This window comes from Heloderma suspectum, chromosome 3 (genome assembly GCF_057233095.1).
Source record: "Heloderma suspectum isolate Gila_16-S chromosome 3, 16-S_ref, whole genome shotgun sequence".
NCBI lineage: Eukaryota > Metazoa > Chordata > Lepidosauria > Squamata > Helodermatidae > Heloderma > Heloderma suspectum.
In genome coordinates this window covers 329,302,707-329,329,336 of record NC_139460.1, presented here as the reverse complement: position 1 = coordinate 329,329,336, position 26,630 = coordinate 329,302,707, and the positions used below count along the sequence as shown (strand labels likewise).

At 47.1% G+C, this 26,630-nt stretch overlaps 1 protein-coding gene across 1 annotated transcript in view; it reads left to right on the top strand.

Annotated features, from left to right (window-relative positions):
- The window catches only part of ATP13A5 (ATPase 13A5), a 74,815-nt gene that overhangs the window by 15,897 nt on the left and 32,288 nt on the right, over positions 1 to 26,630 (top strand). The window contains exons 8-14 of the mRNA XM_084845732.1: positions 2,741 to 2,813; positions 7,785 to 7,916; positions 8,471 to 8,641; positions 13,040 to 13,197; positions 16,443 to 16,631; positions 22,683 to 22,744; positions 25,739 to 25,886. Coding sequence (XP_084701858.1) covers positions 2,741 to 2,813; positions 7,785 to 7,916; positions 8,471 to 8,641; positions 13,040 to 13,197; positions 16,443 to 16,631; positions 22,683 to 22,744; positions 25,739 to 25,886 — 933 coding nt within the window. The remainder of the gene's footprint in view (positions 1 to 2,740; positions 2,814 to 7,784; positions 7,917 to 8,470; positions 8,642 to 13,039; positions 13,198 to 16,442; positions 16,632 to 22,682; positions 22,745 to 25,738; positions 25,887 to 26,630) is intronic.

Here is a 26,630-nt window from a genome sequence, read left to right as displayed (position 1 = left end):
TGCCTCACCTGGATTTGATGAAAAGTAGATCTAGACCTGGGTGTCATCTGCATATTGATGACATCTCAGCCGACACCTTTGGATAAGCTCCCTCAGGGCTTTCATGCAGCATGGCTAGGGATAGCCATTGCAGGGAAATCCGGCCCTTCTGGATTGCTTGCTGGATTTTCCTGGAGCCCCAGTTTTGCTTGCATTTGCAAGCCGAGCTGCGGACTTTTCCCCTAAATCCAGGAACTTTCCTGGGGTTTCCCCCTTAAATAGCCATTTATGCAACGTACAGCCCCAATTTCAGCTGTAATTTGCGTAATTTGCACAAATTGCAGCCATAATGTGTTTAGTTCTGCACAAATTAAGCCTATTACAGCTGCAATTTGCATAAATGGCAATTTAAGGGGAACACCCCCCCCCCCCGAAAACCCATGAGCTGACCTGAATCGATACAGATTGAGTTGGGCCAGCTCTCACAGAAGCGAGCTGGAGTCCAGGGGACTGAAAGCTGGGTGAACTTCACCCTCTGGACAGATTCTTCCGACATCCCTAAGCATAGCTGCCACTGCACAGAGCAATAATCCCCCAGCATCACCTTCTGGAATTGGCCACCCAAGTAGAAGTGGAACCACTGCAATGCAGTGCCGCTAACTCCTATCCAGAAGGTTACTATGGTTGATGGTATAGAAAGCTGCCCAGATGTCGAAGGGAATCAATGGGGCTGCACTCCCCCTGTCCCTTTCTCAATAAAGGTCATCCCGCAGGGTGACCAAAGAAAGGATCTCTTCAAGAACTGGGAACTTGGCTCCTCCTAACAAGCACCAGGGGTGTGGAGAAGGGGGTGGCCACATGTTCAACTTGACAATCAGATTTAATTTATCTAATATGTATTTTTCAGCCTCGATGTCATATTATTTGCCAGTGAAGTGACATCCAAGGCAGGCTACAGCATAACAAAAACAATGTTTTTTTATTTTTTAATGAGATGAGTTTTAGTGATTTAATTATAACTTTATTCTTTTATCTGTACTGTGGTGTTAGCCACTTTGAACGCTATTTTAACTGGAAGGGTGGGCTATAATTTAATAAATAATAATATCACGATGACAGAAGTCTTGAAAATATTAATAATTACAATTAAAGGAGCCATAAAAGCAGCCCCAAACCTAACACCAAGGAGGGGTCCATCACTGCCTGCCTGCTTGGAAACCTGAAGGAGGCATCTGGTTGGCCACTGTGCAGCAGACAGAATGCTCAGTGCCTTAGACCATCCTCATCCACTGTTTTATCCTCACAACATTCCTGTGAGGTAGGTAAGGCAGAGAGGTGGTGAATGGCCCAAAGTGACTGAGCAGGGCTTTGAAACTGGGTCTCCAGAACCTCTGTCCACTATGCTACACTGATTTTCTTCTCTAGCTCCTTCTGCACACCATCTACATTCTTGCCAGGCAGACTGTGAATCTCTTCCTCCAACCTAGTAGAAAGAAATGGAGTATGGGGGAAACCCTCCTACCTGCTTGCAACCACTAATTCTATTAAATCTAACTTCCTCTGTTACGGGGCTTAGCTGTGTGTATGCACACTGTGACAGCACATGTATGAAAACAGTGAACCTGTGGTTATAATAATGTATTCCTGTTATAAGTCTATGTTTATGCTGCATATCTTGAAGGTGAGAATGGGATGAATGGCAGGAAGAATGGTGGATTTGCATATGTGTGGTGATTGGCTTAGTGAGTGTGGGGGGGTGAAGTATGTGTGCTATATAAACTGTGTGCTTTGCTGTGAGAGCCAGACAGGGAATTGATGTGAGATGGTTTAGATCAGAGACAGGGACTAGGAATGAGGGAGAGATAGGATAGAGAGACAGGGATATGATTTGATAAAAGTTATAGGATTTTAGGATTGAGAACTGAGAGAGAGAGCTTTAATGAGCTCTAATGAGCTCTAATGAGCTTCCGTCATGCATTAAAAACGTGGTTGTTCAGGCAGGCATTTGGGGTGGGTTAGGGTATTTTTTTAAAAAAAAAATTATGGTAAAATTTTATTGTTTTAAATTGTTTATGGTGGGTTGTACATCGCCCAGAGTGGCTGGGTGACCAGTCAGATGGGCGATTAATAAATTTAATAAATAAATAAAGAGAGAGAGAGAGAGAGAGAGAGAGAGGGAGGGGGGGAGAGGGAGGTCTGTGCTGATTTGTAAAGTGATTGATTGCGAGTGTGATCTGGAGTATTGTGTATAAGAGAACATACATTAATAGAACCATTAAGAGTTCTACTTAATAGTTATTTACTATTAAACAACTTATTTGCTGTAGTTAATAAAGTTTATTTCTTTAACCAAATCCTATACCTCCTGCTCTTGGCTTTGCAAGGGGAAGGTAATAAAGAAAACAATTCAGGTGATATTATAAACAAATGTGTCCTTGCAGAAGGAGGACTGAGTGTGGGTTGGACCTGAGCCTTAAAGGTCCAGGTGGCAGCAAAACCCAGTGTGTGTGAGAGAAGGTGTTTCCTGCTTGGGGTGAGAAAGGCTTTAGAGAAGGGGAATTCTCACTGGGAAGGGCAAGGAATGGCCTTGTGAGATGTTCCAGATGATCAACAGAATGTAGGAAATCTCATGCAGCAGGATTAGTGTTCTGAATTTGTCCTCCCTGCTTCCACCTTGTCCTTCTGCTTCAGAAAAATCACCAGGAGGCACGGTCCAGCCCTTGCTCAGGAATTTCTCTATTTCACTTTCTACTTCCCACAGCAATCCATCAAGCTGCACAACCTGGTGGAGGAGCACAACAGGGTCCAAGTCACAGTCTGGACTAAGCATAAAGGTGTGTATTGTGATCCTGAGAAGAAGCTGTCCACCTCTCCCCCCACTCCCCCCCCCTGCCCCCACCATGCCAGGCACTTCTCTTCCCATCCTAGCACCTCTGAAAATCATCCTGCCCCCTCTAACTGAGGAGCTGTAATTCAAAGTGCTGGTTCTGACCTAAAATCTCTTTATGGCTTGGGCCATCCATACCACACAGGCCATCCCACAATCACCTTTCTGACAGCGCCCGCCAGCAATAAGAAACCTCAAAGGCCCATGGAGAAGGTCTTCTTGGTGGCTGCTTCTCAGCAATGGCCCTGGCCCTTGCCAGAAACAGATATGTTTTTTAACTGTTTTTTAAATATGTATGGTGAAATTACTACAAAAGGAAGAAAAAAGAAGAAGAAAAAGAATATATCTATATATCGCACATGCAGACACACGCAAACTTACATACATAGATTTGTATCTATCCATATCGGTGAATACATATGAAATGTACACACACACACACACACACACACACACCTATATATATAGATATGAAAATACAACTTTCTAGCAATTATATATAAGCTTCCACAAAAGTGGACCAGATATCCAAATAAGTATACATTTGAAAGTGGCATCTATACGCCACCCATTCAACTACTGAAAACGTTGTAAGGTTCTCAATCCATTGCATTATAGGAGGTGAGCATTTATCCTTCCAGTGTTGTAATATTAGTCTTTTGGCTGTCAAAAGGGCACAGAGAATCCATTTACACTGACCATTCATTAATTTACAGAAGCAGGTAGATAATTCAAAAGAGGATGTACATCACAAATATTAAAGACTGTTCCAGTACAACATTTATCCATATAATAACCTCCTCCTAGAAAGAAGCAACTACTGGACATTGCCAAAAAGCAGCATTTGCTGCATTGCATTGTTAGCAATTAGCCAAATTAGACAAACCCTTATTAAAGGGATGTTTTGGCTAAGGATGTATGAGAATTTCATTTTTGCGCATAAAACACGCAAGCATGCCTGGTTCAATGCCCTGAATGCAACCACGAGCATGTATCCTCTGAAAATGTTTGCAAATTGTAGAACATTGTCAAAACGTGATCGCTTTTGTCTCATTCCCAGTTCCAAGTTCCATTTGTGCAAATTTCCTAATTTGCACAAATTTCCTTAGTAGCCTAAATCTGCTCCACTTTAGTCTATGCAGGAAATTTGCACAACTTTTGGGAGCGCTGAACAAATTTTGGGAGATTTGCATAAATTGGGAGCTGCCCCTTTGCAGCATGCAATTCCTTTGCTACTGGGCCAGATTTAAGGTTTTGGTACTAGTGTACAAAGCAATAAACAACTTGGGACCAGGATACCTGAGAGAGCGCCTTCTCCCTTACCAACCTGCCCGGTCACTGAAGTCATCAGAGGGCATGCTCCTAGTGGTTCCACATGGACCTGCTATCAGGATTCCCTTTGCCCCTGCTGAACTTCAAAAGCCAAATCAAAACACAGAGAAGAGGCTTCAATCCACAGCTTTTAATCCATTACTTCAATAGGTCATACAGATGCAAATGGTCAATGACTCATAGTCTACAAAGGAAATGCCTTCAGGGAGTTCAAAAGAAAGCTACGAAAGTTGCCCACCGTTTGAAGAAAAGGCGGGCTTACTATCCTAACTTAAGGGGTGGTAGGGAGTTCTCCCTCTGTCCCTCTTCTCAGTGCAGCTGTTCACGCTGGGCCAATCGAACAGACCGTCTAAGCTCTGCCCCTGCCATCTCTCTCTTGGCTCTGCATCTGTGCCTGGCGTCTAAGAATTCAGGCTCTCCAAGCCCCGCCTCTCCCTGTTCGCTATCTCTCACGGGGGGGGGGTGAAGAGGGGCCCTCTCCGTCGAGCTGGGCCTTTGAAACCTGAGGAGTATGCCTATCCATGTCTGGACAAGCCTGGGAAACTTCCTCCCCACGTCCTGCAGTTCTTCAGAATCTGAACTATTCTGCCACTCCCTGCGCTCAGAGGCAACCCTGACACCTATGGCTTGACTGGAGTCCACCTGGAGAAGAGCTTTCACTGTGGTGGCTCCCTTCCTATGGAACTCCCTGCCTCTGGAGGTCAGGCAGGCTCCAACACTGGGTTATTTTTGGCACCTCCTGAAAACAGCTCTTTTCCAGGAAGACTTCTTTGGTTATCCAGCCTTGGTTTTATTGGCACTTTGTTTTTTAAAGAATAATTTTAATATCATGTTTCATTCTTTTTATCTTTTGTTCATTTTATCTCTTGTTATTCACTGCTCCGGAATCTGTTTAGGTGTGGGGCAGTATACAAATGTTGTAAATAAATAATAATAATAATAAATAAATATCCTGTTTGTGTAAAGCAAGCCATGATCGCAGCCGCAAACAGGAATTGGTACGAGATGAGCGGTGAGAAAATGTTAGGAGAATCCTAGCGATCTCGAACATCACCCGTTCACTCTGCCCTGGTTGTGGCTTCCAATAGACATGAAATAAATGCTTTTTTCTGAATAAGTGTCAAGGGCTCCTTGGAGGCCCCTCTCAGTCTAATCCAGTAGCCAAGTCCAGACACAGACAAAGGGATTCTTTTCAAAGCTTTATTCCTCTTTTACAACTTAACAACTCTACTGTTAGCAACTAGATATGAGCAGCAGAGTACATATGCCCTAAGTTGGAACAGTTGGTCCCCGTTGGAAAGGGAATCACTGGCAGACCCTGAACGTATGGGCTAGGGAGAGTCCCTCCCCTTTTCCCATGGATCCTCTGGGCGCAACCGTTGTTTGCGCGCCAACCGGGCACTACGCCTCCTTTCCACGCCCTCCTTTTGGCGCCACTCCCTGCGTCGGCGTCGCGCGTCCAGCAAGTCTGCTTCCCGCACTCTGTCACTCCCAGGACTGCTATCTAAGCTAGGAATGCTGGTGGGAGGAATCTCCGTCAGCTGTTGGCCCTGGGAAAGAGGAGCGCGCTCCTCTCCCAGGAGCGACTGCTCTTCCTCAGAATCAGAACTACTCTGGGATTCTATGGGCTCAGTGTCCACCCTGACAATAAGGTACAGGCCAAGATCCATAGACGGGACAGGTATTGACACCAAAGCGGCAATCCACTGATTAGGCAAAATGGGGCAATCCAGTTCCCTATTTCATTCCTGCTTAAAACCCTGTGTATCATATTTATTCACCACTAACAAGTATTTATAGACATGGATTGTCTATGGATTTGCCTGTCCAGCCTCAATAAGTGCTTCTGGTAATGATGGAAACTCTGAAGCTATAAAAGCAGCAGGGCCAAACCTGGATACTAACAAATGATGCAATTGCAAGTATTGCCATTCAGCCACAGCAGGCAACTCATATTTGGGAGACAAAGCCGAGAATAAGAACTCATCAGCAGCACCCACTAATTGATCCAGGGTGAAGATCAACTTATCCATCCAAGTCCACCACAAAAACATTTTCTTACCAATTTTTAGATCTGGGGGACCGCGGTGGCTTAGTGGTTAAGACGCTGAACTGCAGACTGGAAAGTCGGCAGGTCAGCAGTTCGAGACCCAAGTGCTGCGTGACAGAGTGAGCTCCCGTCTTCAGTCCCAGCTTCTGCCAACCTAGCAGTTCGAAAGCAAGAAACTGCAAGTAGATAAATAGGTACCGCCTCAGCGGGAAAGGTAACAGCGTTCCGTGCACCTTGGTGTTCAGTCATGCCAGCCACATGACCACGGAAGCGTCTTCGGACAGCGCTGGCTCTTCGGCTTAGAAACGGGGATGAGCACCGCACCCTAGAGTCGGACACGACTGGTTGGGGACACCTTTACCTTTTACCTTTTTTACCCCATAAAGTCAATTTAGTAAGAGAAAATGGATCAAAATGTAATTGACGTGACAATATACATCACACATCTCTAACAGTAGAAACTATGGGAGGAATCCTATCTGTTCTTGTATGCCTAGAACCTAATGCCATCCATTTAGAGAGAGGAACCAGACAGGAAGATTCCAAAACTGACCAAGGCAGAAGATCTGATATAAACAGGAAAGACCAAAATTCGGTACAAGCCAACAAAGCCTGATGATATAGAGCAAGATCTGCCTTCTGTAATTGGGAGTTGCATCCTTTTCAAAGATAACTATGTGGAGAGGAACCCTGTCCCCCAAATTTACAAAAGAAAGTATTGATTTTCTGAAAATATTTACCAGGTATAGATAAAAGAATCCCACATATAACATAAACAATCTGAGGTACAGTATTCATGTTGAGTGTATTTACCTTACCCCACAAACTCAGCTTTAAAATGCCCACCTATCTAAATCCTGAGAAATCTCATTAATCAGTTTATTCAAATTAAGCTTAACCATTTGAGATATATCTCTGGCAATAAGTATTCCAAGATAAGTAATAACATCCAGCACCACCGAAATTGCGAGTCTGCTAATGCACTGCGAGCTATAGTATCTCCATTCAGCATTAGTCCGGATTTTGACTGATGAACTGAATAATCAGGCAAAATACCAAATGTATTAATCAGCCACATCAAAGCCAGCACAGATGACTGGTGTTCAGAAATAATACCAGATCATCAGCATACATAATGATTTTAAATTCTAAGCTATCGTTCACTAAGCCATGAATACTACTATTCTGTCTAATGGCACAAGCCAGAGGTTCCAGACATAAGTCAAATATCAGAGGAGAAAGTGGACATCCCTGTCTGGTTCCTCTCTCAAGTGGAAAAAAGCCAAGAACAGAACAGAAAAGAAAAAGACCATTAATCATAACTCTGGCTCTTGCAAATGAATACTTTTTTGCCTGTATTTTTAATATGCTTCAGTGTTTCTCTTTCAAAGTGGTTATAATGCCCCCACCTCCTGAGTCTGAGGGTAACGATGGACAGAAATTAGAGAGCAGATTGAGCCGTAAGTATAAGTAGCCCAAAACCCCTCCAACAACCCATTTCTAAGCCACCTCCCACTGTTTTTCATGTTTTTGCAGGTGGCTCTAAGTTGGAGTCTTGTCACTTAGTCCCAGGAGATATCCTTCTCCTAGAGAGCCAGAAATTTTCTCTTCCATGTGATGCCATCCTCATCGAGGGAAGCTGTGTGGTCAACGAAGGCATGCTCACAGGTACAGAGCCCTGGCCTCCCTCATGCTCTTCCCTTATGCCTCCTTCCAGACATGCACTAGTTCTACTACCGCCACCCAGGGTTGTTTCTTATGCAGAGAACAAGAAATGGACAAAACCATGCACTACAATGCCTTCATGTGTGGGCTGCCTTGCAGATGACAGTGGGAGGGTAATGTGGTTTTGATAATTACAAGGAATGTACTCAAAGTCACTTCATGCAGGTTAGTTGCCCCAAATGAAGCATTGTACAGGCAATCCATTCAGTCCAGGGAGTATGATACAGTTTGGCATTTAAACCCCTTTAGTCCTGATCCCCTACAGTAACGAAGTCCAAATGTGTGTAATTACAATGGACGGCTCTTCTCTTGCCTACCTCCCTTTCCCTCCCTTTCTTCCCCTGCATCACATTTTATATTGTAAGTTCCTTGGGGAAGGCATCTGTCTTCTTGTACTTCGTAAAGTACCAAGCACAGTGATGGTTCTATATTGATGATGATGATGATGATGATAGTGATGTACACTGAGCCAGGTGGGATTTGGAATGCATTTGTAGGCGAAAGTGTTCCAGTGACGAAGACGCCCTTGGCCAACACCGACAACACCATGCCCTGGAAAAAACAGAGCGTGGAGGACTACCGGCGGCACGTCCTCTTCTGTGGCACGGAGATCATCCAGACCAGGCGAGCTGGCAAAGGACCAGCAAGAGCTGTTGTGCTGCAAACTGGTGAGTCAAACAGTTTCATGAGTTGCTCTTCCTTTCAGTAGGGAGATGGGCATGTGCGTGTGAGAGAGACAGAGAGAGAGATTGAAGTTTCCAGGGAGAAGGGTGGAGTAGATCCTGCAAAATATCTGCCTACCAAATGGCAGAAATGCACACATTACTCTTTAGGGTCTGTTGGCAGGATGAAATTCAGTGAATGCACTCTGGTAGGATGTGAGAGCTGGGTCAAATTTGTGGGGAAGAATCTCAGCCTTGTCCTCCTGACTTGGAACTGCTTACAGAAGTCTAGAGTTACAACTTTGTCATCTTTTACTTCGCATTTTCCAACATTCCCAGTTATGGATGTGGCTAGACTTTGAGTTTTTCAAGGAGAAAAATGTGTAAAATACTGACTTTGGCCAGTTAATTCTTAATTAGCATTACTATACAAAGCTTTATGTCCATCAGAGTAGCAATGAGGCAAACTCTAAAATGAGGTGAGGGGGGTAGTTCAGACACCAGAATTTTTAATCATTTTGGATTGGACCCAAACCTCTCCAGAATCTGGGCCAGATCATTTCAGCCCTCAGAAGTTTCCAGGAGCCCTCAACTCCCCTGCCCCCCTGGCTCCACCCCACCTTCTGGAGGCATGTGACTAGCTAGCCAGCTGTGGGCAAACGCAGCCATTCTGTGCCTCCCTCCCCTATAAATCCTGTATCTTTAAAAGCATTGTTGTGCATATTAAAATGTTCTTTTCAAAATGTTGTACACCTTATTACTTTGTTTATGTACAGTTGTTTATGGACAGCCAAAGTCTTCCTTAATGAATATTAGAGATTTATTATGGGGAGGGAAACATTGGGGAGAGCATGATATGAGAAGTCAATAGTGCATTTGTCTCTTGGGACTCTCTGCATCAGAGTTGGGATGATCCTTTGCGCAAAAGGAAAGGGAGATTTTACACACCTGAGGCTAGTCAGCTTGGACCACAGTCAGCACTGAGAGGTCTGCAGCTGCAGCAGCAACAGCCACCCCTAGCTTGGGCTGATTCAGGTGACCCCATTCACCAAATCCCTGATCTGATCAAGGCAGGAGAATAAAGCTGCCAAGCCAGTAACGGAGCTGTTCTGGGGATTGGTCTGTTTAGAAATACGTTAAGGGTGCAATCCTAAGTAGATAGGCAGCCGCCTCTGACCTCGGAGGCGACCGCCTATCCAAAGCAAGGCAGGAGAGGTACGGGGGGGATTGTTCCCTCCACGCCTCTCCTGCCTTGCTTGCTTTTGCTAGACAGCCATTTTTGGCTGCCTAGTGGCGGGGGGGGCCAACCGGGAGAGGAAGCTGCTGTACAACATAGGATGTGTCATACCTGCAGATCCGCTCTCCCCGCCCTGGAACGCCCCCCAGCCCTGGCCTTTTTCAGTTGCTCTGCACTCCTCTTACGAGTGCAGAGGACTGGGCTTCTCCACGCTGCCTCTGAGGCAGCGTGGACGATGGGGGAGGTCAGATCTCCAGGAACTGACCTCGGAGCGCGGAGGTCGGTTCCCGGAATAGAGCATATCCTGTGGCCCTCTAGACAGCATCTAGTGGCTATAGGATTGCTCCCTAAAGGTCTCAAAGCTGGGGAATTGTGGGATCCACAAAACAATGCAAAATTAAATATAATTTCCCCCACTGAATTGGCAGGGGCTTGACTAGATGACCTTTGAGAGGTGTTTCATCTCTATGATTCGACTCTGAGATTTGCACAATCGGTGTTTCACATGAAGGCTGAATACAAAAACCAAATTAAGCTTGACGAGTCTTGTACCAAAATTAAAATTTTCACTTCCAAATACTACAACCATACGGAAAAGGATGTAGAGCTGCAGGGTTGTTACAAACTGCAGGGAAGAACCTTTTCATGGAGCCCAATTTCACTGTGGAACTCACTGCCACAAGAAGATATTGTGAAAAGCGTAGCTCCCTCCCAGAGTTTTTGGTCATCAGTGGCTTGACCAGGCAGTGGTTTAGATACCTACAAATTGGATGCAGCCCTCAGCATTTGAGATACTTGATTAGGGGATGGTTTTGTTTTCCCAGCAGGAATCCTGGAATCCTGGAGCTGGAAGGGTCCATTGAGGCCATCACGCTCAGCCCCCTGCTCAGTGCAGGAACCCAGTTTAAAGCATCCCTGACAGACGGCTGTGCAGTCCCTGCTTGAAGGCCTCCAGTGACAGAGAGCTCCCCACCTCCACAGGCAGTTGGTTCCATGGTCTGACTGCTCTGAATGTCAGGAACTTTTTCCTGATGTTCAACTTAAATCTGCCTTCTGTAACTTAAGCCTGTTATTTCGTGTCCAGCAATCTTGGATGATATAGAATAGGTTGCATCTCTTCTGTGGGACAACCCTTTAGGGACTTGAAGAGTGCTCAGTCTTCTCAAGGCTAAATATACCCAGTTTCTTCCATCTTTCCATATAGGACTCAGGGCTTCTTCAAATGGAGCTTTTATCCTGCTATTGAGATTGGTTACTCATGGAAGTTTGGGGGCCCTTTAGATGACATTGTCAACCTCCAGGGCATCTCCCACACTAAATCACCTTTAGTCCATTTTCTAAAAGATCAGAGATAATGAGCTACCATAGAATCATAGAATAGTAGGGTTGGAAGAGGCCTACAAGGCCATCGAGTCCATCCCCCTGCTCAACGCAGGAATCCAAGTCAGAGCATCCCTGACAAATGGCTGTCCAGCCTCGTCTTGAAGGCCTCCAGTGTAGGAGAGCGCACCACCTCCCTGGGTAATTGGTTCCATTGTCGTATTGCTCCAACAGTCAGGAAGTTTTTCCTGATGTTCAGCCGGAATCTGGCTTCCTGTCACTTGAGCCCATTATTCCATGTCCTGCACTCTCATCATCTGGGATGCTGGAGAAGAGATTCAGGCCTTCTTCTCTGTGACAACCTTTCAAGTACTTGAAGAGCGCTATCATATCTCCCCTCAGTCTTCTCTTCTTAAGGCTAAACAAGCCCAATTCTTTCAGTCTCTCTTCATAGGGCTTTGTTTCCAGTCCCCTGATCATCTTCGTTGCCCTCCTCTGAACCTTTCCAGTTTGTCTGCATCTTTCTTAAAGTGTGGTGCCCAGGACTGGACACAGTACTTGAGATGAGGCCTAACCAGTGCTGAGTAGAGGGGAACTAGTACTTCCCGAGATTTGGAAGTGATGCTTCTATGAATGCAGCCCAAAAGAGCATTTGCCTTTTTTGCAGCCACATCACATTGTTGGCTCATATTCAGCTTGTGATCGACAACAATTCCAAGATCCTTCTCACCTGTAGTGTTGTTGAGCCACGTATTCCCCATCTTGTAACTGTGCATTTGGTTTCTTTTTCCTCGGTGCAGAACTTGGCATTTCTCCCCATTAAATGTCATTCTGTTGTTTTCTGCCCAGCGCTCTAGTCTATCAAGATCACTTTGAATTTTGTTTCTGTCTTCCAAGGTATTGGTTATCCCGCCCAACTTTGTGTCATCTGCAAATGCAAATCAGCATTCCCTGCACCTCCTCCTCCAAGTCATTAATAAAAATGTGGAAGAGCACTGGGCCCAGGACTGAGCCCAGCGGTACCCCACTCATTACCTCTCCCCAGTTTGAGAAGATCCCATTGAGAAGCACTCTTTGAGTCCGATTCTGTAGCCAACTGCAGATCCACGTGATCGTTGTTTCATCTAGCCCACTTTGAGCTAGTTTGCTGATCAGGAGATCATGGGGCACTTTGTCGAAAGCTTTGCTGAAGTCGAGGTATATGATGTCCACAGCATTCCCACGGTCCACAAGGGAGGTTACTTGATCAGATTCATCTGGCGGAATTTGTTCTTGACAAATCCATGTTGGCTTTGAGTAATCACGGCATTGTTTTCAAGGTGTCAAATTACTGTACTTCAAATCACTGTACTGCTTGAGTTCCCTCTGTGAAAAGAGGAAAACCTGCAATTAGAGGAGCTAGAACACAGGACCATCTAGTTGCTGTATATGAAATATATGGAAGACTCAGATAAGGGGGGGAAAGGAGGAGGGAAGGGGGGGGAAGAAAGCGCATGTAAAGAGAGTCTGTTGTGATCCTACATTTAAAACGAAACCAGAAAGGCTCGTTTTAAATGTGGGATTTTAGGCTGGTATAGAGATGCTCTTAGTTTCTAGTCCCCTGATCATCTTTGTTGCCCTTCTCTGAACTTGTTCCAATTTATCTGAATCTTTCTTAAATGATGGTGTCCGTAACTGGACACAGTATTCGAATTGGAAGTCCCTTTCCTGCCCTGGCCTGGGAAATCCCAGGGGAGGAAGAGAACCCCAATCTGGTCATTGCCCCTCCCCTGTGGGTTTCTCTCCAGCCCCCCACATGTTCACTCTTCCCCCAAAGATCACATTGTCCATTGCACATGTTTCTGCAGGCTTCAACACCGCCAAGGGAGACCTGGTGAGGTCCATCCTTTACCCAAAGCCGCTGAACTTCAGGCTCCACCGAGAGGCCTTCAAGTTCATAATATGCCTGGTCTTGATTGGGATCCTGGGTCTGGTGTACGCAGCATGTGTTTACAGGAGCCACAAGGTGAGTTGTGGAGACAGGGCAGGGAGGCTGCAGGAGCAGCTTTGGCGGAGCCCCCTGAGGGCTGCCTGGCGAGGGGGGGAAGAGGCGCATTGTGTCAGGGAGAGGTGCGTCACATTCCATCTGGCTGGGCTGCAGGCTGTGAGGCCCGATGAGAGGGAGGGATTTGCAGCATCTGCTACACAGCTGGGACCTTCAACAAAATTTTGCAGTGTGGAGTGCTCCTGTACGGGGTTCAGTCAACCTGTCATGTCCTCTCCCAGGACACACCATTCCCTTCCATTCCCCCACCCCCGCCTTCCTCTCCAACACTCCGCCCCTTAGCCCACTGAGCATGCTCAGTCCACGTTGAGCTGTTTTTGCACCCCCACCCCCTGGTTTTGTAAATCTGGAAACCCTGGGGTTCTCCCAAGCCTGCTGATACCCCTCTGCTGTGCTGGGTGATGCTGTTGTGGCTACACAAGGATCCACACTGGAAGGATCCATTCCCAATTGGGGGGTTGCTGATGATGGTAGTGCCACCAATGTGCATGTCTGGCGCTTCACAGACCCTAAGAGGATGGGTCCCTGTCCTGAGTAGCTTACAACTGAACATTCAAGATAGTGCGGGCAACAGAGGAAAGGGAGGGAGGCGCAGAGAGAAGTGGGGACAAATACGTGCCTACTTGAGATCGTGTATTTTGGGCCAAACCAGGTGCTTTAGGAGCAAGTAACAGCTTTGTGGCTGTGGACTTCCAGCAGGAAAATGGCGTGAGTTAAAGCGCCCTTCTTCCAGCCCAGTTCCGGACTGGGACCCTTGCTGCTGCAGCTAGTTTAAAGAAAGGGGAGGATAATCCCAAGCATGGGATTCAAAGACTTGGTAAATGTAGCACCTAATTTATCTCACAGGCTAAGTTACATTCGGACTGGGGCTTTCCATGTTGAGAGGAAGTGTGGTTGGTGCTGTGGACTTTTGCCCTAATGAAGTTTTCTTGAGATCACTCAGTAGATGAGCCATTTGTTCATCTTCAGGGTCAGCTGGACTGGAGTCGGGAAAGAGTTTCCCTCCAGGGCCATGTTTCCATGACAACGGAAAGAGAAGCTAATGGAGGAGTACCGGATTTTTTAAAAGGAATCAGCTCTGCTGTGAGCAGGGCTCCATGAGCAGATTCTCCAGCCCAATAAAAATTGCTTCACAGAACATACTTCCTGGTGGGGGTGGGGGCTGGAGTGAACGGCCTCTGGCTGGCAGGGGCTGCTGAACCAATAAGAGAGGCTTCCCCCTCCCCCCACTTCCTCCTTTCATGCATCTGCATTTCAGGAGCAAGCCTCATTGAGCACAATGGGAGTTACTTCTGAGGAGACAGTAATGGGTTTGTTGTGGGAAAGAGACCAGTAAACACAAAGACAGAAACCAGCCCCCATTGTAACCCGCAGGATATTTATAATGAAGCTGTGAAGCACTTACTTAGAATCATAGAATCATAGAATAGTAGGGTTGGAAGGGGCCTACAAGGCCATCGAGTCCAACCCCCTGCTCAATGCAGGAATCCAAGTCAGACTTCCTAAGGCCATGCCTCAAGATCGTGCTTGATCACACTTAAGGAACTGGGCTTTAAAATATGCAATTTCAATTGAGGGGGAATCTCTGTAAGTTCTGATGTGGGCATTCAAAGGCAAGCCTCATTGACCACAATGGGAGTTACTTCTGAGGAGACACTAATGGTTTTGTTGTGGGAAAGAGACCAAAACCAGCCCCCGTTTTAATGCACAGGATCTCTATTTGGAAGCTGTGAAGGAGCTCCATCCTAAAGCAATGGACCGGAGCCTCGAGATCGTGGCATTTAAGGAATTGGGCTTTGATATGTGCCGTGTCAGTTGAGGGGCTTCTCTGTTATTTTTGTGGTCATTCAGAGGGCAAGCCTCATTCAGCACAATGGGAGGAAACACTCCTTGACTGGGGTCATGGTGAAAGGCACACCCCTGGGCAGGGCTAGCATGCCCAAGCTAAATGCAGGGGTAGGGGCACATAGCCACTATACCAGGGAGAACCTGACTTAAGGAAAAGAATTGGACTTTAAGCAGTCTCAGGAAATCTGGTTTTTCCCTGATAAGCTCCGGGGTGGCTGCTGGACGGCCTCGACGTCATGTATCCCTAACGACCTCAACACGCAGCTAGCTCAGAGTCAATTGCTGGTGGAAACACCCCCCAAGTTAGACTGGCTAGTAAGCTTTGAGGGGTGGGGGTGGGGTTGTCTTGTCCTGTGCCATGTTGCTTGGCTCACTGCCTCGATCCATCTGGAACTCCTTGCTCTGCAGAACCGTTTGTGGCAGGGTTTCTGCGTGCCAGGGTATGGCAGGGTAGGCTGATCTGGCGGGGGCTGGCAGGCTGATGGCCTCATCCTGCAGCAAGACAGCAGGGCCACCTTTTCATGGAGGAGGGTGGCTTGGTCCCTGGAATTGCCCTGCAGCAGGCACAGCCGAGAAAAGATTCACCCGTTGATGATCGCCTGTCAGGGTGGACACTGAGCCCATAGAATCCCAGAGTAGTTCTGATTCTGAGGAGGAGCAGCTGCTCCTGGGAGAGGAGCGCGCTCATCCTTCCCAGGGCCAACAGCTGACAGAGATTCCTCCCATTGGCATTCCTAGCATAGATAACAGTCCCGGGAGTGAGAGAGCATGGGAAGCAGACTTGCTGGACGTGCGACGCCGACGCAGGGAGCGGCGCCAAATGGAGGGCGCGGAAAGGAGGCGTAGTGCCCGGTTCGCGCGCAAACAACGGTTGCGCCCAGAGGATCCATGGGAAAAGGGGAGGGACTCTCCCTAGCCCATAAGTTCAGGGTCTGCCAGTGATTCTCCTTCAAACGGGGACCAACTGTTCCCACTTAGGGCGTAGGTCCTCTGCTGCTCATCGCTAGTTGCTAACAGTAGAGTTGTTAAGTTGTAAAAGAGGAATAAAGCTTTGAAAAGAATCCCTTTGTCTGTGTCTGGACTTGGCTACTGGATTAGACTGACAGAGGCCTCCAAGGAGCCCTTGACATCGCCTTCGTTGGTCCTCTGTAACAGGCACTGAGCCCCTGTCCAGAGCAAGGCTGTTCTCCGTCTTGCTCCCTCCCATTCCGCGTCTCTCTGATCCTCCCAGAAGCCCTGCTCAGTTCCGACCGGCTGGCAGGCTCCATACCCCCCAGCACTGCCCCCCCCCAGCATGGCCACGGTCCTGCACTGCAGCCTGCTCATGAGTGTTTGTGTGTGTTTGTGCCATTTCCCAGCAACCCGTGGCTGACACTGTGGCGATGGCACTCCTGCTCCTGACGGTGGCTGTGCCCCCTGCCATCCCTGCTGCCTTGACCACGGGCATCGTTTATGCCCAGAGGAGGTTGATGAAGAAGAGGATTTTCTGCATCAGCCCTCAGAGGATCAACATCTGCGGGCAGGTCAACCTGGTGTGCTTTGACAAGGTGTGGCCCAGGGAGCCTGGGGTGGGGTGGGAGTGGAGGAGATATTTGGCTTCCAAAGGCAGAATGTGTGTTTGTGTGTGGGGAGTGTGTGTGTGTGTGTGTGTGTGTGTGTGTGTTGAGCTGTTGTGTCCTGGCTAAGAGCAGGAGCTGGCCCCAGTTCATAGATGGCCATCAGCCCTAGGCAAGCTGCTCCCTCTCAGTCTCAGCCCTGCCACCCCATTTTCCATAGAGGGATAATGTCACAGTTTGGACCTTGTCTGAGCTAACTGTCTATAGTTCAGTACTCTGGGAGCATTTAGCTACCTGTTTGCCCGCCAATAGCAGATTAAAATACTTCTAAACTAAGTGTGCACCTAAGATTGTTTTGTGGATTGCAAGAATTAGTGCAGCAAATCTTTTTTGATTCATGCTTTATTTTTATTACAAATATGCTTATAACATAACATTAAAATATATTGTATATATACAAACATAAATACATTTGTGTAGTTAAAGATCCTTAGATCTTAATAGCTTAACAAGAAATAGAACTCTAACCATTTCTTGTTCTTGGACTTCTACTCTCAACACCTGAAAAAGGAGAGATGTTATTCTAAGTACCGAGTTCCCTATTCAACACTGAATAGGTTATTCAGCTGAAAGGTACCCAGCCCTGGTGACCTTCTAAGAACAAGGTCCTGCATTCTAAAATCAACACATATTTAGGGCACAATCCTAGTCAGATAGGCGGCCGCCTCTGAACTCGGAGGCGACCACCTATCCAATTCAGGGCAGGAGAAGCACAGAGGGGATTGTTCCCTCCGCACTTTTCCTGCCCTGCATTTTCGGCTAGACAGCCAATTGCGGCTGTCTAGTCACGGGAGGGCTGAGCGTGGGAGGAGGCTGCTGTATGACACATTGGATGTGTTGTACAGGCATTTCCGCCCGCCCCGGAACACCCCCCGGAACGCCCCTTTTTGGCTGCTCTGCACTCCTCTTGCAAGTGTGGAGGACAGGGCAGTTCTGCGCTGCCTCCAAGGCAGCACGGAAGTGGGGGGAGGTCGGTTCCCGGAAAACCAGATATCCTTTGGCCATCTAGCCGCTGTCTAGTGGCCATAGGATTGCTCTGTTATACTGTTTGTGTAGAAATGACCTCATAACTATTATTATCTACTGTCCCATAAATTAGGGCTCACAATCTTAATTATCTCATTGTTATTAAACATTCCTAAAAATTTAGAACATACATAAAAAGGCTTACATGTACACCTTTCAGGCTAGATAAGATCAGTTTTGAATTATACCTTTGAGAAGATAATTTCTTACTCAAAATTGGCCAATTAAACCTCAGCCTATATACAAATTTTTCTAGACATCTGTATATCAAGCTTTTTTATGTGTATACCTTACATAATATTTTTTGCTCATTAATTGATAAGCTAAAATTTTAAGTACACTTTTGACCTGAAATATTACAGTCTCACACCTGTTTATTACTCAAATAAATTTTTGGCCCAAGTGATAGGCCTTTAAATCAGCATTTTCTCTTCGGATACCATCCAGTTCAATCTGACCATTATTTTTATGCCAGTTACCCAGAATTAATTGTGAATCTGCTTGTGTGTCTGTGTTGTTTTCTCTTTAATACAGTTTAATACAATACGTCTTACTTATTTACATTTTCAAATTCTTAATTATTCATAATTAATATTTCACATTTGCATTTCATAATAAGTCATCTTATATTGTTTTAAGAAAGGTAGATTAGCATTTCTTTCATTAGTCTTTCCAGCATGTCCAATAAAGCAAAGTCAGCTATTTCCTAAAATCCATGACATAATAGAATCATAGAATAGTAGAATCATAGAATCATAGAATAGTAGGGTTGGAAGGGGCCTACAAGGCCATTGAGTCCAATCCCCTGCTCAATGCAGGAATCCAAGTCAGAGCATCCCTGACAGATGGCTGTCCAGCCTCGTCTTGAAGGCCTCCAGTGTGGGAGAGCCCACCGCCTCCCTGGGGAATTGGTTCCATTGTCGTATTGCTCTAACAGTCAGGAAGTTTTTCCTGATGTTCAGGAGGAATCTGGCTTCCTGGAACTTGAGCCCATTATTCCGTGTCCTCCGCTCTGGGATGATCGAGAAGAGATCATGGCCCCTCCAGGAAATTCCTGACTTGTGTGGCGGATAACTTCCTCCTACAGAAAGTAGAGGAAGGAACTAGAGGATCGGCTATCCTTGACTTGATCCTAACCAACAGAGATGACTTAGTGGATAAAGTAGCAGTTACAGGAACTCTGGGGGAAAGCGACCATGTTGTACTTGAGTTCTTGGTTCTAAGGGAAGCAAAAGCCGAGTGTACTCAAACGCGTACCCTGGATTTTAGGAAAGCTGATTTTAATAAACTCAGAACAATGATCAGTAAGGTCCCATGGCAAACAATGCTAGCGAGAAAAGGAGTCCAAGATGGGTGGGAACTTTTAAAAAAGGAAATTCTCAAGGCACAATCACAAACAATTCCAACAAGAAGAAAAGGTGGAAGACAACAGAAGAAGCCAATGTGGCTTCACAAAAAGCTTAGGGATGACCTGAAAACAAAAAAGGACACATATAGGAAGTGGAAAGAAGGCCAAGTAACAAAGGAAGAGTACAGGCAGGTAGCACAGAATTGCAGGGATGGCGTCAGGAAGGCTAAAGCGGAGAACGAGGTGAGGTTAGCGAGGGATGCTAAAAACAACAAAAAGGCTTTCTTCAGCTACGTGCATAGTAAAAGGCAGAGGAAAGAAATGGTTGTTCAGCTATTAAATAAGGATGGCAAAATGATAACAGATGACAAAGAAAAGGCAGAGGTGCTCAATTCCTACTTTGGCTCAGTCTTCTCCCAAAAGAGGGTCTATGACCCCCCTGGCAAAGGCGAAGTACAGGCTGAAGGGGCAGGATTGCAGCTTGAGATCGACAGGCATATGGTGAAGGAACACCTCATTACTTTGAATGAGTTCAAATCTCCAGGGCCAGATGAACTGCATCCTAGAGTCATAAAGAAACTGGCAGAAGAACTCTCAGAACTGCTGTCTATTCTCTTTGAGAAATCATGGAGGACGGGGGAAGTGCCAGATGACTGGAGGAGGGCTAACGTTGTCCCTATCTTCAAAAAGGGTAAAAAGGAGGAACCTGGGAACTACAGACCAGTCAGTCTGACATCAATCCCTGTGAAAATTCTGGAGCAGATCATAAAGCAATCCATCTGGAAGCACCTTGACAACAATGCCGTGATTACTCGAAGCCAACATGGATTTGTCAAAAACAAGTCCTGCCAGCCAAATCTGATCTCATTTTTTGATCAAGTCACCTCCCTTGTAGACCGTGGGAATGCTGTAGACATCATATACCTCGATTTCAGCAAAGCTTTCGACAAAGTGCCCCATGATATCCTGATGAGCAAACTAGCTCGAAGTGGGCTAGATGAAACAACGATCCGGTGGATCCACAGTTGGCTACAGAATCGGACTCAAAGAGTGCTTATCAATGGGACCTTCTCAAGCTGGGGAGAGGTAACGAGTGGGGTACCGCAGGGCTCAGTCCTGGGCCCAGTGCTCTTCAACATTTTTATTAATGACTTGGAGGAGGAGGTGCAGGGAATGCTGATCAAATTTGCAGATGACACAAAATTGGGAGGGATAGCTAATACTTTGGAAGACAGAAACAAAATTCAAAGTGATCTGGATAGACTGGAGTGCTGGGCAGAAAACAACAGAATGGCATTTAATAGGGACAAATGCCAAGTTCTGCACCTAGGAAAAAGAAACCAAATGCACAGTTACAAGATGGGGGATACGTGGCTCAACCACACTACGAGCGAGAAGGATCTTGGAATTGTCGTCGATCACAAGCTGAATATGAGCCAACAATGTGATGTGGCTGCAAAAAAGGCAAATGCTATTTTGGGCTGCATTCATAGAAGCATCGCTTCCAAATCCCGGGAAGTACTAGTTCCCCTCTACTCAGCACTGGTTAGGCCTCATCTGGAGTACTGTGTCCAGTTCTGGGCACCACACTTTAAGAAGGATGCAGACAAGCTGGAGAGGGTTCAAAGGAGGGCAACAAAGATGATCAGGGGACTGGAAACAAAGCCCTATGAAGAGAGACTGAAAGAACTGGGCATGTTTAGCCTTGAGAAGAGAAGACTGAGGGGAGATATGATAGCACTCTTCAAGTACTTGAAAGGTTGTCACAGAGAAGAAGGCCAGGATCTCTTCTTGATCACCCCAGAGTGCAGGACACGGAATAATGGGCTCAAGTTACAGGAAGCCAGATTCCGGCTGAACATCAGGAAAAACTTCCTGAGTGTCAGAGCAATACGGCAATGGAACCAATTACCTGGGGAGGTGGTGGGCTCTCCCACACTGGAGGCCTTTAAGACGAGGCTGGACAGCCATTTGTCAGGGATGCTCTGACTTGGATTCCTGCACTGAGCAGGGGGTTGGACTCGATGGCCTTGTAGGCCCCTTCCAACCCTACTATTCTATGATTCTATGATTCTATGAGATCCTGGCCTTCCTCTCTGGGACAACCTTTCAAGTACTTGAAGAGCGCCGTCATATCTCCCCTCAGTTTTCTCTTCTCAAGGCTAAACATGCCCAGTTCTTTCAGTCCCTCCTCATAGGGCTTTGTTTCCAGTCCTCTGATCATCTTTGTTCCCCTCCTCTGAACCCTCTCCAGTTTGTCTGCATCCTTCTTAAAGTGTGGTACCCAGAACTGGACACAGTACTCCAGATGAGGCCTAACCAGTGCTGAGTAGAGGGGAACTAATACTTCCCGGGATTTGGAAGCTTTGCTTCTATGAATGCAGCCCAAAAGAGCATTTGCCTTTTTTGCAGCCACATCACATTGTTGGCTCATATTCAGCTTGTGATGGACAACAATTCCAAGATCTTTCTCGCTCGTAGTGTTGTTGAGCCACGTATCCCCCATCTTGTAACTGTGCATTTGGTTTGTTTTTCCTCGGTGCAGAACTTGGCATTTATCCCTGTTAAATGTCATTCTGTTGTTTTCTGCCCAGTGCTCCAGTCTATCCAGATCATTTTGAATTTTGTTTCTGTCTTCCAAAGTATTAGCTATCCCGCCCAATTTTGTGTCATCTGCAAATCTGATCAGCATTCCCTGCACCTCCTCCTCCAAGTCATTAATAAAAATGTTGACGACCACTGGGCCCAGGACTGAGCCCTTCGGTACCCCACTCGTTACCTCTCCCCAGTTTGAGAAGGGTGCATTGGTAAGCACTCTTTGAGTCCGATTCTGTAGCCAACTGTGGATCCACTGGATCGTTGTTTCATCTAGCCCACTTTGAGCTAGTTTGCTCATCAGGAGATCATGGGGCACTTTGTCGAAAGCTTTGCTGAAGCCGAGGTATATGATGTCTACAGCATTCCCACAGTCCACAAGGGAGGTTACTTGATCAAAAAATGAGATCAGATTTGTCTGGCAGGACTTGTTTTTGACAAATCCAAAGGGTTGGGAGGGGCCTATAAGACCATCAAGTCCAACCCTCTGCGCAATGCAGGAGTCTAAGTCAATAGTAATACTGGCCTTCCCTATGGGGCTCTACTGAATATTACTGAGTGAATGTATGTGAAGCACTTTGAGCACTCAAAAGAACTATATAAATGCTCTTTAATTTCTCGGGTGTTTCTAGTCCTCAGGATGACTATATTTTACAAAGGCTCAGCAACCATACTGTAAGGATTTTCTTGAGCCTTGCAATTTACATTTGAGTTCAATATGGGGAGGGGGTTAAAGCTAATGGGCAACGGGGCACCTAGGGGAGTAAGATCCACTGTATTAAAGCCACTGTTTGGCTTCCACTGGCTTTACACCCTACAGAGCTTTCCATTTCCCCTTGATCTCTGTCCCACCTTTCAGCCCCTGTCCTCTGCCCCCACTCTCTGCTGGCCGATCCTCAGTTCCATTCACTGATAAGGGGATCTGTGCCTGAGCAACTCTGCTGATACTGAAGGAAGGATCAGGGCCGCTGACTGTTGACAGTGCTGTAATCTTGCTGTTTTCCTGAACCTAGACTGGCACCCTGACAGAGGATGGCCTGGATCTCTGGGGTGCTATCGCTTGCCAAAAAAGGAGGTAAGACATCTTGACCACAAACCTGACCTGTGTTTAGAGAATGTGATTCATGACAGCCAAAGAACTGGACAGCTTGCAAGACTGTACATGTATCTGGACCAACATTACGCCCATGAAAAAATTAGGAGCAAACATTTGATTCATACAGAGCTTTCCTTCAGGCTTAGAAGATCAGAGCAACTTCCTTGTTCCTCCCAGAAACCAAAAGATAAAAATCAACACTATTTTGAAGGCCAGTAGTCTGGCTGAGTTTGGAACTAGCAGAGCAATCCTATGGGATATTCAGCATGTGCAACTTAATTTCATAATAGATACATGACACTCTCACATATTTGAAAGATATTAAGCTTGCTGCCTCCTCCTTCCCAGTTCCTCATACAGTCCCAGCCGGGAACGTAAGGACTTGTGAGGAGCTCCCTGACTTCCTCCTTGGCTGAGAGAATGATCATAGTAACGAATGAAGAAAACCTAATTTGCAGGGCAAGGAGGAAAGTGGCCTTGATGGTCTCCTGCAGGGCAGGGAGAGAATTACCGAAGTGAACATTAATGAGGAGAGGTTAATTAACAAGCACCACCCAGCCAAGGGGGTCTGTAGTTCTCTGCTTGGCTCAGCCCCAGATCTCGGGGGAGGGAACGGCGGAGCGGGGGACTTGCTGTTGCTGCTGCTGAGCTTCACACCAAGCGGTTTCAGAACCATCTGCCAAGCGTTCAGTTCTCCTTCGCAGCCTTCGCTCATTGCAACGGGCTTGCGCAGGGAACTGCTGCTTTATGGGGGCAATGGTGCTGCTCACTCTGCAGTCCTGGCTGGGCCTCCTTTGTGGGGCACCACATTTCCAGGAGGACCCTGAGAATCTGGAACAGGGCTCGGCTTGAGTTAAGTGTGATGCTGAGCATGTAAAACACACTGGTGTCCGTGCCAGATTCTTCGGAGCTGGCTTCTCATTTAGATCAGGTCCCTGCTTGTCGGCAGTTGGTGCAGCAGCAGCCTGGGTGGGTGCTGCCCTGGCATGCAAATGCTGTGTATAAAGGGGGCCATGATCCTGCATCAACAAGATGCCAGTTACCTGGAATTCCACAGGGTACCTTTGCAGGAGTTTTCTTTTATACACTCAGCATCAGACAAGAGTACAAAGAATTTAGAAGGCGACTCCCATCAGAAGCGTTGAAGGAACCAGCTGCGTTTGGCCTACTGAGCCAATAGCTTCAGTTGGGCGAGGTTGACCATATTCAAACAAGGGGCCCTTGCTCACACTATTCTGTGAGGACAGAGTGAGAAGCAACAGATGTAAATGACTGGAAGGCAGATTAAAGAACTAGGGGATGCTTCCTTCTCACCAGAAACACTGTTTGGCCTGCTGGAGAGCTTGTATTGGGAGATTTCCTGCCAGGGAGGAGAGAGAGAGAGAGAGAGAAGAAAAGGCATCTGGTATGGAATATTCTGGTGTGGGGCAAGAGGAGGACTGGGTGCTTCTCATCTTGATTGCCTGAGCAGCGACTCCTAGAACAACCCCTCCCCATGACACGCTGGGTGGCATCTCCAGGGCCCATCCACAAGAGCCTGTTGCTCCGGGGCGGCTGCGAGTCGCATTCCCTCGAGGCAAGTGCGCTTCGCAGCCATCCCTGGTTTTCTCCCGGAAAGTGCAGATTCCCGAGGAGGCACTTTGCTGTGGGGTTTTTGGTTTGCTGCTGGTTTCCCTGCGGTTGCGAGCCATCTGTCCCTTCCCCAAACCGACTCCGCATTTCGCAGTGGGCGTGTTGTAGGCGTGTGTTGTGCTTGCGTCACTCTGTGACGCCTCTTTGCTCCCCTGTCCCTTCGCAGCTGCGCAGTTACAGAGGCACAGAGGGGCGTTTTCCTCTATTTAATCACACTTTCACACATTTTTGCAGCTTTGTATCTTCGCAAGGGTTGCTTTCAGACTCAGTGCCCAAGGGCTGGGGGAGGACCAACTTTGCTCCAGCCTCCATTTTGGAGCAACAGGTAGGCATGTCCCGCTCACGTGAACCATCGTGAGAGTCTCAGGCTGGGGAACTGACAAACAGATGAAGGAGCACAGAACACCCACTTTTTACCTAACGAGGGACGGACAGACACATCAGATCCTCTAAAATACAAAACAGCCACTGCAGTGTCACATGCCCCATGCTCACGGGGCTGCACAGCTGCGCATTAAAGTATAATGGCAAAAAAAAGGGCACGGCAGAGTCTGTTAGAGAAGCGCGCAGTAAATCGTGAGTGTACACCACCAGAAGCTAATCTGAAGCTGCAATGCTGCACAGTTGCAACGGGGTCGGGGGGTGAGATCCCCATGTAGATAGGCCCAGATGGAGGGCTCCTGTCGCCAGCCATCAAAAGGCATTGTGCAACTCTTCTGCTTTTTCTTCCTTAATGGATTTTTGTGGAAAGAAAGAAGTCAGAAGAAGCAGTGGGAAAACATGGGGGTTATGAGTGCAAGATGACAGCGTCTGTAAAATTCTGTGAATGGGGCAGGGTGATTGCACAATTGAAGCCTGGTCTGGAAGCAGCCTGGCCTAACCTGGTCGACTCTGCTCAGGTGTGCCTGTAACTCCACCCAAGCCCAAGACGTTTTGGCTTCCCCACACAGTCCGAGGATTGCTTGCAATACTGCGAAGGAAGCTGGGGCACAGTTCCCCGACACAATCCACAGTGTTGCCAGCCTAAGCAGCCAGCTGAGTTGTTTTCCACTTGCACGAGGGCTCTTCAGGGCCAGGAGAGCCTTGACCTCAAGCTTCTTTTGGCCTGCTTGAGCTTCACCCAGGTTGGGGGGTGGAGGAAGCCACGCAGGGCATTGCCCGCCAGAGAAGGCACATTGCTGGAGCGTTCTGGAGGAGTCATGGTTGTGCAGGAGCAGGGCTGTAGAGCATGGGGGCCTCTTCAGCACTGTGTTGCGTCTGGGCCTAAGCAGAAAGCAGAGACCCGGGTGTCTACTACCTTTCCACAGGCCAGTAACCCAGTGCCACTTCTCACCTTTGCAGTTTCCAGGCCGTTCATAGCTTCTCTGGCTCCCCTTTGCCCTGGGGGCCCCTCTGCAGAGCCATGGCAACCTGCCACTCCCTCTTGCTCCTGGATGGGAAGATTCAGGGAGATCCACTGGACCTGAAGATGTTTGAGGGCACCAACTGGGTGAGCACTCTCTCGCTATGATAACTGCATGGGGAAAGGGGCATGTCCTTGAAGGCAGGGAGCTGCAGGCAGGGCTGTGTGTCCAGTCCATGCTTTTTCAGCACGGATCAGTTAGCCTGAAATTTACTGTCTAATGCAGAATTTAGTATCCTTGGAAGTGTTAATTTTTTAAATAAAAAATAAACCAAGTTCGTAGGCCTCATGGCTTTGCAAAGAACGTTCAAAAACCTCTCTGTGCCCTTTTTCATTACATAATTTTCTGCTGTTACACCTTTCTTTAAAAAAATGCAGACTTTTTGCAATAAAATTGCATATGCAGAACAAAGATGTCTATCACAGCCATGTGCTTGAAAATGCCCATTACAACAGTGTTAACAAGGTAGGGTGTGATTTTCCTCTCCCACAACCATTCCCTTGCAATTTGGAGGTATTTAAAAGGCTATGTTTTGCTTTTGTTGTTGTTGTTGTTGTTGTTCAGTCGTGTCTGACTCTTCGTGACCCCATGGACCATAGCACGCCAGGCCTTCCTGTCCTCCACTCTCTCCCGGAGCGTGCTCAAGTCCATATTCATTGCATCAGTGATGCTATCTAGCCATCTCATCCTCTACCGTCCCCTTCTCCTTTTGCCTTCAGTCTTTCCCAGCATCAGGGTCTTTTCCAGGCATAGCTTATGGCTTCACTAAGTTACGCAAGCCCCTTCGCCACAACAAGGCAGTGATCCATGAAGGGGATGTTTTGCTTTAG